This window comes from Lingula anatina, chromosome 2 (genome assembly GCF_051362555.1).
Source record: "Lingula anatina isolate TDL-2025a chromosome 2, LinAna3.0, whole genome shotgun sequence".
In the NCBI taxonomy this organism is placed as follows: Eukaryota; Metazoa; Brachiopoda; class Lingulata; order Lingulida; family Lingulidae; genus Lingula; species Lingula anatina.
In genome coordinates, this window is record NC_141768.1 from 32,256,889 (window position 1) to 32,270,654 (window position 13,766).

At 34.7% G+C, this 13,766-nt stretch overlaps 1 protein-coding gene and 1 long non-coding RNA gene across 3 annotated transcripts; one reads left to right on the forward strand and one right to left on the reverse strand.

Moving 5' to 3' along the window:
* The first annotated feature begins 3,467 nt into the window (after positions 1-3,467).
* LOC106174452 (uncharacterized) lies at positions 3,468-5,388 on the forward strand. Of its 2 annotated transcripts, XR_015332708.1 has the most exons (4): positions 3,468-3,703; positions 4,327-4,388; positions 4,709-4,752; positions 5,133-5,388. It is a non-coding gene; the product is annotated as an uncharacterized LOC106174452 (long non-coding RNA). The 2 variants fall into 2 exon arrangements; XR_001239602.2 differs by lacking the exon at positions 5,133-5,388 and having other exon boundaries at positions 3,471-3,703; positions 4,709-4,806.
* Positions 5,389-9,840: 4,452 nt separating this feature from the next.
* Positions 9,841-13,670, reverse strand: LOC147763601 (uncharacterized). Its single transcript, XM_087003122.1, has 4 exons — positions 13,499-13,670; positions 12,620-12,819; positions 10,545-10,671; positions 9,841-10,238 (listed from the first exon to the last, which is right to left on the reverse strand). Exons 1-4 carry the CDS (start codon positions 13,548-13,550, stop codon positions 10,051-10,053), a joined length of 567 nt encoding a protein of 188 aa, XP_086859248.1. The 5' UTR covers positions 13,551-13,670; the 3' UTR covers positions 9,841-10,050.
* Between the last annotated feature and the right edge of the window lie 96 nt (positions 13,671-13,766).

Sequence of the window (13,766 nt, forward strand, 5' to 3'; positions counted from 1 at the left end):
AAATACAGTGTTAGCCACTATGGCTTCAACTCTGTTTACCTTTGCCATGAATACACTTAAGAATGTCTTTGGAAGCACCACTTTTAAGTCTAGAATCCCTATAGCAGTTAACGGGTGCCTCCGTTCTACTGAGAGGGCACACTGCCCAGCGGTTGTAATCCAAAGAATACCTAAACCTAGTCGTATTCCTGTTGCTACTAAAGCTTTGTATGGTGGTGGTGAGGGGAGAAACGATAGGGGGGAAATTATTGTGGCTGATCCTCTGTGGAGGATGAGGGGTAGGCGTGCTCGTAAAACACCTATGCCTAGATCTCTTCTGCGTTCTCCTTGGCACCTTATCAGCTCTAGGCACACTTCCAGAAGTGTTGCCGATGCTTTGAGGAAGACACAACTACATGGTCGCTCTAAGTTTTGTGGTGATGAGTTTACTCCTTGTAGTCGCAATGTAAGAGTTAAAAACAACGCATTGGTATCAGAAGTGATACGCACTTCTACAAGGCGTTCATCGTTAACTGGCTCTGTATTGAGAATGTTCTGTTTGGGGTGGTAGCTCAGTACTTGTGCCCCTGGTTGTATATATTTCATATTGTTTATGATATGGCATTCAGTTCTTCAGATAGCATCTGCAAATTTTCATTGTTAATTTTAATAGTTTTTGCATTCTATACAGAAGTATTTCTTACAACCTTTTTACAACCTGATTTACATTGAATAGCACTTGCTTTGTAAGCACTATGATGACTGTGTGGAAGATGCTAAGTTTTAGATAATGTCAAATTAATTAATTTATTATTTAATTCGATTTGGACACTTTGTGTGGAAATTTCAACTATTTTAATTATAAAGGTAAAAATAACATGAATTTAACAAATTTAAACCAAATTTATCTGCATTAGGCCTATATTTATTTTGGATGAAATCTATAAAACCTCTTTTTTCATATAGTTAATAGTTTTCATGCATGAAATCAATACATAGAAATGTTTCTGTTTCATCAAGGCAATCTTTATTGATAATAATTTTTGCAGTATTTATTTTATAACTGGTTGTCATTGACTACATACTCATTAGAATATCTCTGAGGAGGATCATGTTCTTGTTGGTGCTGGCCACACTGACAGGAACATTTGGAAAGTTCATGATCAACCCTTATTGATTTTGGCCAAATCTGTAAGGACATTGGTCATGATCTTTTCACCATAGCATGTGTTTGTGTTGATATAGGGCCCCATCAACACCAACACTGCTATGTTCCTCTGGAAGTGTGAGTATGTAGGTCTATCATAACCAGTTATATCATTTACTCTGAAAAAAATAGGAGAAAACTAATCAATATTTGAAGGATAAGATTCTTTCTAAAAGTTTATTTTTTAAAATCTTACTTTGCCATGACAGGGTTATATGCTCTATTTTAAGTATACTTCTAAATTTTGTCGTTTTCTGATGTATCTTCCACGCAGTCATTCCCTTTCAACTTGTACATATATGCAGTCGTGTTAATAAAAAATATTACATTTAAACATAAGTACTTGTCAATTTTGATGTAAAATCATATTCAAATAAGAAATAAAAAACTTTTTTATCCACTACATCTTGTAGTTGTGGTTTGCCTCTCTCTCTCTCTCTCTCTCTCTCTCTCTCTCTCTCTCTCTCTCTCTCTCAGACGCATAATAAATATTTAAATAATAAAACACAAGATTTAATAAAGAAATATATTTATTTAGAGTCTAAAATCCAAAAAATCTTTTCTGTAGACGTTTCAAATAAAATACAATACAAATACAATTAAAACACGAAGTTAAAAGGATTAATTTAGAGTAATAAGTTATGGTGTTAAGAGCGGTGTCCCTAAATTGCGCAAAACACCGCAATACAGCGCAACACAGCGCAAGAGTGGAATATTAACCTTCAAAATAAATCACCCTGGCAACCATTATTGTACGGAGGAGCAGGATGAAATACACTGGTGTTAGACAAAATGACGTGAAATACAGTTGCCAAACTAGCTGTTTTAAACAGGATTCGGGTTTGTTTAATATCTGCCAGTAGAAAATAACTGCAACAACCTGTCGCCAATGATGAAAGTCTAACAGCCAGTGGGCAGACCACTGAATGATATTATAAATTTATAAAACTGACATAATTATGATTTTGTCAGACGAGAATGAACATATTCTGAACAAAAAATGAGTCAAAAGTAGGCTACTTCATTAGGTACTGCACGGACTATACTACAGTACTAAACTTTAGCGGGGAGTAACGGTGTAAATTTGATATTGCTTTTCTGCAATTAAATTATCAATTTTAAACACAACACTGCAAGGAAAATAAATGTTTGCATTTGATTGATACAGTTTACAGCTTCCAACGTCACAAAATCACTGAAAGCCATTGTAATTTTAGTGTAGTTTTATATGATTGGTTTAATGCCAAATTCAGCAATTACGTTACACATTTGGGAATGTGTGTATCCTGTGCAGTGGTGGATTTGTTATTTAAAATTTTAAGGGAGTTTTATTTTTTTCATTCAGTGTTGTTTCTAATGTTCATGCAATATTCTTTTTTTTTCATTGAATGTTGTATTAAATTTTCATGTAATATTTATTTTTTTCATTTAATGTTGGGGGTGGGGGGGGGGAAGAGACTCGTAGCGGAAACACGTAATGGAAACACATACGCTAGCTCCAACACCCACCTTCCCCACCTCGCCCCCGTGATTTTGCATGTACATTATATCTTTACAGATTCATTATAAAATACACTGGTACAATGCAGGGGTGGATCCAGGATTATTTGAAGGGGGGTCCGCGGATGCGAAGCAAACCTCCCCCCTCTTGGCGAGGTTTCGGGGCCCGCTGAAAGGTCCCGAAAAAATTGGTTAGAGGGGAAACAGTGCTATTTGGTACGGTCTACAACTACATGATCTAGCTAGTCAACATTAAAATTTCAAGAGGGGACCTTTGATGTGTTTTCTTTTTTTTAAACCGAAGGGGGGGGGGGGGGGGGCAGGACCCCCCTGACCCCCCCCCCCCCCCCCCTAAATCCGCCTCTGATTGCAGGCTTTCGTACTTAAAACACAGAAAAAACAGTAAGCAAAGACCATTTTCCAATATATCATTTTCGGGAAAAGGTGTTAAAATGGCCATGTAATCGTTGTTGTCTTTCAACGAACCTCTGTCTTTTAAAGCCAACATAATATTTAGAAATGATGGTATCGAAGTAAAAAAAATTCATGTGTGACCAATACAACTTTGCTCGAGATGACAGTGTTAGCGACCAGTCATATAGAAAGGACCCTTTTGTCCTGCCTATATTAAACTATTTCTACTGATTTGTTTCAGTATATAAAATATTGCGGATCGTGGGTTTAAATTAAGACATAGTCATAAAAACCCTTTATTCGATTATGATTTTTAAAAGTAGTTTTTGTATTTAAGTAGTATATTTTAACAACAAGTGGACTTCAGTTGTATCAAAAATGTACTGTTTATATTTTGACAGTGAACATTTGCGAGCAGTTTTAGCGAAAACCTCTCAACCAAAATGGGTCAAATCTGTTCTAATTTGCATAACAATAAGTTGCCCGTCGTGGTGCGAGCTGAATACTCACTCTGCAGTTGGGCACAGTTGAGTGAAGACGCAACATCATGTGTGGTGAATCCACAAGTTTATGCTTTTGTGAGACGTAGAAGGAAGGAATATGGTAAGTAGCACCGCTTCTTAAATAACCTCCCTCAATAACACACAAGTGCAACCAAATGAGAGAAAATTTAATGTAGATATTAGTAGCGCGATTTCTAATATTATGCCCATTGTTACTTGTATGTCACTCACAATGTCAGAATATGTTGGTTACAATGCTTTGGGACTACAACTGTACAGGAGAAATGGTGCTTTCAGCTGACCATTGATGAAACAATGAGTTTGCTTGAAATCTTCAAACTAGCTATATTTAGTTGTGCACGTGTGAGATTTTTTGTATGACCCCTGGCAATTGAAAAGGCATTTGTGTCTTAATTTAAAATATTTTCGTGTAATAAACATAACTGCACATAAAAAGACCGATTCATTTAGGTAATATTACTTGTCATAGTTCTTAGTTTTGGATACTATGAGAAGTCTGCCCTATCAAGGTGTACATCAAGTCAAGTTTAATTAACATTTCAAACGTCGCTTTTGAAGACAATTACGATGGTTTTCAGCTATTTCTTTTGGGTTAAATTTATGCACTGTAATGGATTGATCATTTCACCTGGGAAGAATAAGCAATTCTTAAAATACATCATTTCATCCACATAGCTATTAAAGTTCTCTTACTTGTTTCAGATTACACTTGAGCAATCCATTTATGCTTAAAGATTGACATGCTGTTAAAATCTTTTTGTAAGGTAAGTGTTTTTAATATAATACAACACACATTCACGCACATGTCAATTGCTAATAAAGCGATGGTTTACAGATGAAAGCTTTACGCAGGTTGACTATCGTCTCCAGTGTGCCGTATTCTGTTCCTCCATTACACGACCAACTACATGTATATTAAAACTTGATTGTACTTTCATCCATGTTATGTGTAATTTATTTCATACATTCTTAAAAGAAAGTGTTCAAATAAGATGTTTTGCTCTTCTCTAGAATAAGACAAAATGATCTCAATCTGTCAGTTGAATCAAAATTTCTATGCCTTTTTTTTTTTTTTTCATTTCAGAAGCCCTCGGAGAAACTGTGCAATATGGGCGTTCAAGCCACAAGGTCAATTTCATGTATCTCTTATATCAAATCCGAATAAATATTTCTATAATTCCTCGTTTTTTTTTCATATTGATATAAAATACACAGGGCAGCAATATTAAAATGGGAAAGGAGAAAGATTACATAGATGTGATAACTGTTTCAAGTTCAATCTGGAAAATTGTGTAATTTTTCTTAGGGGGGGGGGGGGAATGACGATTTTCTATGAAACCTGGCGATATTTAAAATTGAAATGGTTTAAAGCTTTGTAATTATGCACATTATTTTGTAAATAAAAATTGGACATTAAAGGTCTTACCCGCTGAAAGAATATCTAAATTTCAATATAAAGTACAAATTTACAATCTTGCAATCCATTCATAAGGTTTGTTTGTTTATAGCAACATGCATGACACCCCTCAAATGGAATGGAATCATCCCACCCGTCATCCCTCAAATTAATTGAACTCGTCCCACCTGTCACCCCTCACATGAATTGAACTGGTCCCACCTGTCACCCCTCAAATGGAATGGACTCGTCCCACCTGTCACCCTTCAAATGGAATGAACTCGCCCCACCTGTCAACCCTCGAATGGAATGGATTCGTTCCACCTGTCACCCCTCAAATGGAATGAACTCGCCCCACCTGACACCCCTCAAATGGAATGGATTAGTCCCACCTGACACCCCTCAAATGGAATGGAATCATCCCACCTGTCACCCCTCAAATGAAGTGGACTAGTCCCACCTGTCACCCCTCAAATGGAATGGATTCTTCCCACCTGTCACCCCTTAAATGGAGTGAACTCCTCCCACCTTCCACCCCTCAAGTCGAATAGACTCGCCCACTCATACCAATGCAGTCATACGAGTATCATTCATTTCAATATACAAGCAAAGACCAATTTTTTTAATGTTTTATTTATTATATGACATCTTTTATGACAGAAAACCTCGAAGAAACAATAAAATATTTACTGGGGGACTCATGTGCTCAAATAAAAAAGATAATAAGGACATAGTACAGTCTTTGAACAGGACATTGGACAAAGAATAGGCCGTCAGGCCATATTAACCGTATGAATTTGACCGGAAATGATAAATCTGAAAATTGACACCTACAGAATTTATTCATATTAATAATTCGTGCAATTGTAATGAAACTGCTTTGTGTTAATTTTAAATTTTTCATTTACAAAATTTAAAAGCACTTTTAGATTTAATCTGGAGAACAAAAAATGCATTCCAAAGAGAGTATAGTATAGGTTCTAAAAATCCAGTACATATCAACTTTACTTTAATTCTGTGTATTTTAGATTGAATAAAAAACTACCCCCAAAACAGTCATTTATTTTCATTAATTGCTTGTCATTCACAAGTGTACATATTAACATTAAAAATTGACTTTTAATACAATGCAAATTATAATAATATGATAAGGTAGTTGATTGGCTAAATAAACAATCTTATCCGAGCTTCAATATCGTGAAAATTGCATTTTTAATCTCAACTTTGAAATTTGTGATTTGCAAACACGCTGAAAATAACATCATGCCATTTTAAACACTTTAATAATTGCACAATTGCATAATGAGATTAATTTAAAAAGAAGCTGGATTGCTTCCAAATAAAATGATGTACATAGCATGCCCTAAGATATAATTTTCAACATATAGCATCTGCGGTGCCAATGGATCTGGATCTGCGTCTGATTTTAAAATACATCTCGGAGAATACGTCACGTGCACTGTGCAGGATCTCGGCAAAGGCGTTTGCAGTTCTGAAATATCAAAATAACATTTAAATGGCGATATTTCAATTTTCGAAAGCAGAGAATCCGAATAAAGATTAGATTAACTGAAAATGGAAAAACATATGCTCATGCCGAAAAAAAGCACACTGACGCTAACTGAACACCAAATTTGAAAGTCGACTAAACGGGGTTTGTATGCAAGATTCAAAGCGTTTACAAGGACAAGAGACCATTTCCAGACCCCATAGTTTTAAATCAGCACAAAGATGCATTATTGAATAATTAGATAGAGGAAAAACTCATTTTTGGTATCTGGATGTTAATAAATATAAGAATCTTATTATTATTATATATTATTATTATCATTACAATAACCTTAAGTCAAAGCTTTAGAGTCTGGACGGCTAACATACACAAACAAGTCATCGTGAAAAACTAACAGTTTTCTCTCGTTAATGTTCCAATTGAAAATATGGAAATCTTTTTAAAACTAAATGCACTGTTATACTGATCAGTTTGTAATGTAGGCATCCGAGAAGGTTCACACTAATATATCAACTATGAAAGTGTTTAAAATACGAAATGTGTTCAGTTGGCCTAATTACGTACAGTGAGTGACATTGAATTGAATTCAAATGTAAAAAAAACTTGAAGCTATTTGTCTGCTTCTGAATAAGTGCTTAGGATTTAACAAAGAAATACATCTCACCCCCCCCCCCCTCCACCACCGCCACCTTTGCCCTAATTCCGCTAGCTGTAACTCCCCATTATTTCAACATACCACCCTCAGTTCCAATGTACATTTGAGCCTTGATGTTTTTGTTGTCATCAACTGAAAATGTCAATTCAGTTGATTGTCCTTCCATTTTTGTGGTGTCGCATGGGATTTGTGAATTCCGTTTTATGCCTGACACACTGTATTGAGCCAACTTCTTTCTTTCAATGCATTGTTTCAGACAAATATTTTGAGATAATACGAAAGGTTGCAAAGAATATTTTTTTCATCAAATAGTTACAGTAATAAATTCATTAGACTCCAGCAAATAATTCATCATTAGATTTCTTCCTGTTATATCTTATGCTCCTATACTTACACAGGGGCGGATTCAGAGTTATTTCCTGACAGTCTTCCAAATTATCTTTGTTGATCCGTTCTTCATTTTTGACCGTCTTCCGACAGAAAAAAATAGATACCCGCCAATGTAAACTTGAAAATCTGACCGTCTTCTGAAAGACCCAGAAGACGTCCTAAATCCGCCCCTGCTTACATGAGTCACCCTTTTTAATCTTTTCCAAGCATTCTTCTGAAATAAAAAATAAAAGGGATCAGATCTGAAGCTCAAAGTAGTTTAAGGAACTAGAGACTTTTAAAGATTTATATCTTTAGAACAGTGCATTATTATTAATCAATCAGTTTTTTAAGCTCTAAAATTAAATGGAATGTGCCATATATTATAAAAATAAACCATTATTTATAATTATTAGGGAAAATGCTACCTCACCTGTGCCAAATTCATATTTAGATATACAAAACAATATGGCTGGTTCTATATTTTTATCTGTTTTGTACATAACAAAGAGAAACAGGGATGTAAAGCATATTATATACAACATGCAGTTTAGTATAAATCAAATGTTCCCATAAAAATATTTTGCAAAATAGATAAATATGCCAAGAAGGAAATAAAATAAAAAGCTGCTGCTGCAGTTTTATTTTAGTTAATGCTATCTCATGAATGTTCTGAAATAAGCATTAATTTATATTTATCAGTGTCAACATACAGGAGTACATGTATATGACAATACAGTAGACCCGTCTGGAAATGTTTACCTTCTATGCTTGGTGCAGCATCTACTTTTTCTTCTCCTGCCTTGAAAGTGTCAGCTGAAATATTATGAAATCTAGAATGCATATGAGAATACAGCTGACATTTCTACGGTACATGTGAAATATTTTGTTTTTATCTTCTTTTGGATATGTAAATGTTTATAAATTCATATTATGTAACAACTAAAAGTCACTTACGATAGCTATTGTGAACTTGGTCAATAATGATTTCTGAAAATATAACATTTGCGTTAATATATCATAATTATATGGTGATCACATATACTATATGGCAAATACAGTGAATGTAGTAGTTGTCACTAACAAACCTATTAGTGTCAACATACAAGAGTACATGTATATGACAATACAGTATACCTGTCTGGTAATGCTTACCTTCTTTGCTTGGTGCAGCATATACTTTTTCCCCCCCTGCTATGAGAGTGTCAGCTGAAATATTATAAATACAGTGAATACAAATACAGTGAATGTAGTAGTTGTCACTTAGTCACAGCGTTTATTTGGTGTTCCTCAGGGGAGCATTCTTGGCCCTCTAAAATTTTGTGTTTACACTTTACCACTTGGAGCAATTCTGCATTATCATAAGATAGGTTACCACTTTTATGTAGATGATACCCAGTTGTACACATCTTGCAACATCCATGATCCAGCATTGTCTGTGAACACCATTGCTGACTGCATATCAGATCTGAGAGGTTGGCTCATTTCAAACAAATTGAAGATAAATGATGGAAAAACATAACTTTAGTCATTACTGAACCCCACAACAAGGGCCTTGCTCACAACCTAGCTGCAACTTAGAATTGGAGCTAGTATGGCATTATCTTCCCCCCATGTAAAAAAATTAGGAGTATACTTTGTGATTCTACACTTTCAATGGACAAACAGATCTCCAACATTACAAGGTCTTGTTTATACAACATTAGGAACATTGGCACCATAAGGAAATATCTGAATCAATCATCTGCTGCTACTGTAATACACTCATTGGTAACTTCCAGGTTGGACTATTGCAATTCTGTATTATATGGATGTCCAGATGATAAGATCAAAAGATTAAAATGCATCCAGAATATCTCAGCATGGCTTTTCATGCTACAGCCTAGGGATTGCCATATCACTCCAATTTTAAAGCAGTTACATTGGTTACCAGTTAGGGCCAGAACTTTATTTAAGGTTTTAGTTTTTACACATGCTGCTTTTTATGACCTAACTCCACCAAATATAATTGATCTGGTCAAACGTTATAGTCCTCAAAGATCCCGGAGGTCTGCTGACAAACTTTAATTGAAACTTCCCAAATCAAAGTAAAAAAAACATATCATTTTGTGTAGCTGCACCAGTAGAATGGAGTAAGTTACCAATTTTTATTAGACAAATAGAATCACAATGATCTTTTTAAAAGGAATTGAAAACTCACATTTTTAAGACATTTTATTCATGAATTTTTAAATTTTACATGAAGGAAACATGAAGGATTTACATGAAGGATTTTTTACTTTTAATTACTGTTTATTACAATTTAGTCTAGCTCTGATTTATATAATATATATCTTAATCATTTTTATCTACAAACTTCTTTGTATTTTGTGTTGTACAGTCTACTGAACATTTTATGGATTTTAGACTTGAAATAAATATATTATTATATTAATATATAGTTCTTTATGTCACTTTTGTTACATGATACTTAGGAAAATCAAGACTAGATTTATTTTAGAATAAGGGAGGATATAGTTTTAAAAATCCACCATAAATAAATAAAAATAAAAATAAAAAAACAAAGCAAAATGGTGGTAAAAAGAAGGTCAACATGGTGTTTGTATGTAACCTGCCAGACATCACTTTGGTTATATAAAATTGTTCCATACCGGTAGGAGTATCAGGACTGGAACTGGTCCACTCTGGAATAAAATATATCACAAGTTTCATTATCATAAAGCATATTTGAGTACAACATTCATTTTCATAAATGAAATATAGTGGGTTTAATCCCAATATGTCAAAAATCAAACGTTAAACTTAATGTTATTTTAGAACCAAATCATGAAAAGAATTAGTTTAAATATGATAATGAGGAATAAATAAAAGCTGCTGTATATGAAAAGCAGCATGCAAAGCTAGAATAAAAGCTAGTTTTAACTAGTTAAAACTTTTTACTAAATTCCAAAGAATCACAAAGCAGATGGTTTATTTCTTATACAACTCACCCTCAATCTTCATTTCTGGATCTCCCCATTTGCAAGTGATCTGCATATTTTCTTTAGAGGTGACATGAATATGCCTGTTAATGAATGCCCTTGGCTCCCATTCATATCCACTGTCAGGGCAGTTCATCTGGATGAAAAACAATTAAACTGTCTAACAAAACAGTTAATCTGGATTACAATACAGTAAATCTACATAACAATACAATTTATTTGTGTAATAATACAGTTTATCTGGATTACCTTGGCACAATACACTTAATCTGCATAACAATACATCTGATGAACAAAAAACAGATAAAACAATTAAATATTATAATCTAAATAACATATTATGTAATTTAATCACTCCTTCATGAAGGCATTTCATCATTACATAGATGGCATTACCTTTGCTACTGAATATATTACAAATATAATTACAGCAAGATTCCTTAAGAAATTTTTTGAGTATCAACATCTGTGTAAGGAAATGCTTGTAATCTACCAAGGCGAACAAAATGTTTATCTCTTTTTTAAGGTTTAATTTTCTTTTTGACCTATCAAGAAGTAAATCAAGCATCAATTCCAATAGACAGAAAAAACAAAAAAAAAAAAATGACTAGGAGACGCAACACAGACTTTCATACATTTCTTTAATAGAACCATTTCAATTTGCCATACAATTAGTAAACTACACACACTGGACAAAAGAAGTGTCACCCCTACTGAGCCAATACTATGGGGGAGATAAATGACTGTGGAATGATATGCTCCTAGTATCATTTTATTAACATCAAATTTCACAAAAAATCACAAAATGAGAATAAAATATACATTCTACCAAAATATGCAGTTTCAAGTCAAAAATTAGTACTTAGTGGCATAGCCACGTGACCTAATAATAGGTGCCAGTCTACGAAGCAAGGATTCATATAAATGTCTGATGCGTTTAGGGCTTATGCTGGCCCAAGCATAAAACACTGAATATAACAGAGTTTCTCTGCTGGTTAGACGGGCATTTGTAAAAAGTTTTGACATATCATTCCAAAAATTTTCTATTATGTTTGCATCCGGACTCTGGACAGGCCACATCACCCTGCAAATGTCCTGTTGGTCAAACCAATCATCAACTGCTCTGGGCCTGTGACAAGGAGCATTGTCATCCTGGTGAACAAATGGATAATTCCTGTCACCAAACATGTTAGTAATAGATGGTAGCAAGCCTGACTCTAAAACATCGATACATTTCTAGCGATTCATGTTTCCATTAACCACTATCAATTCGCCCAAGCCATGGATGCTGATGCAGCCCCACACCATGATGAATATGCTGCTCCGGGTTCGAAAATTCAGTGCATGTGGTGTAAATGCTTTACCAGCAGTTTGCCAGCATAGTACCTCTGTCATCAGAGGTCACACCAAAGCGACACTCATCAGAAAAAATATATAGGACCAATTGTCATGAACTGTCCAGTTCCAGATCCTGTTGACCCTAGTTTACTCTACGTTGCCTGTTTTGTAACGATATAAGAGGTTTCAGTCTTGCTACCCTGCTGTACACTCTATGAGCATGTAACCGACGCCTAGCAATTTTCACAGACACATTCTTATGTGTGAAATTGTTCCACTGTGTTGTCAACTGACAAGCAGTGTCGAACTTTGACAACCTGGACATCAAAATCAGTCGTCGGTCTTTACGGCCAGTATTTTTTCTTGGACGACCCATCAGAGGCAATTTGTCTCTTGATCCAGTGTTTCTATACCGAGACCAGACCCCCTGCACGGTTCTGACTGAACAATTCAATTGTATCGATATTCTGACATTGCTTACATTCCGCCTCTTCAGGTTAATAACTTGCACCTATAACCGTTAGATAATTGCCTGTATCTTGCCATATTGGAGGAAGACAGGAATAAAATTTGCTGTACATGTACAAGACCAACAATACAATCCCATGGTATAGCGGTTTTATACTCATTAGTCACATTATAAGTAGACCAGGCATTATAAGTACCCAAGATCTGCCTACTTTTATTACTCTGAGTTAGGGGGTGACACTTCTTTTGTCCAGTGTGTGTAGGTATATTATACTCACATCTATTTTCTTTATAAATTTAAACTCTGCATTTGAGTTTTTCGGCAACATTATGTTGCAGCTTTGTTGAGGGTCCTGTTGGCTGACCCTCAGCATCTTGATGCCATTCTGAGGGCACCATCTGCCAAGTGATGGGCAGCTGCCCACTACTTTGGCCTGTAAAGTGTTTTCCCTAAGGATTATTCTGACCTTTGCCAAATCTGTTAAAAATGAATTATAAAATGAAATTAAAAAATGGAATAAAATTAATACATTCAACTTTTTTTTCATTCATTGGCATAGATACATGAGTGGTAAAATTTACATAAAATTTAACATATCCTTTTGTTGCACTGAAGATGGCCAATAACTAAATGGATTTTTATAATAATAATAATAATAATAATAATAATAATAATAATAATAATAATAAAACAGCTTATATTGAATGCATATGGAGAAATATAATAATGCAGTAGACTCAATAAATTACCACTAAACTTAAAATGAGTATTAAAAAAATAATAACAAAATATGGTGTCCATCGTGTTTTTTAAATCTAAAAGTTCATGATAAGATACTGAAACGTGCATGAGCAGTTTGGCAGTACATTGATTAGTGCCACATTTACTGAAGGTACATGTATAACATGATTACTAGTAGGGTCCATCAGTTTTTTAAAGATGGTTTATAAGCACGTGGTGCTAGCATGTATTGTGCACTCTGTGATTATCTGTTTTGAACCTCAATGGTTGAGATTGTTTCAGTCTACAGTCACAAGCCCTGACATTCATTCTTCTGGTACATACACGCACACCAACTTTGAGGAATAAGGGTAAATGTACGTACAAATAAAGGTACAAGTACTACGTGAAATGGAAGTTTGCATGCACGCTTTACCTGTGCTCTTTGGCTCCGGTTGAATATCACTGCTGGTGGGTGTGTTTTCCATCGTCACCTACAAAAAAAGTTCCCTTTTACTGCTCCTTATTTCTAAAGTTCATAAGGGGAATGACTTGCTTACCCACATGATATCTTTTATCAAAAACATCTCCTTGATTGCAAGGCAAGAGTTGACTTAGACTCTAGTCTACTTATAGTTTCCTAAATTACTGCGCGAGTTCACGCATTGTCGTAAAGTGAATTTTTGTCAAAAAGTATCACATAC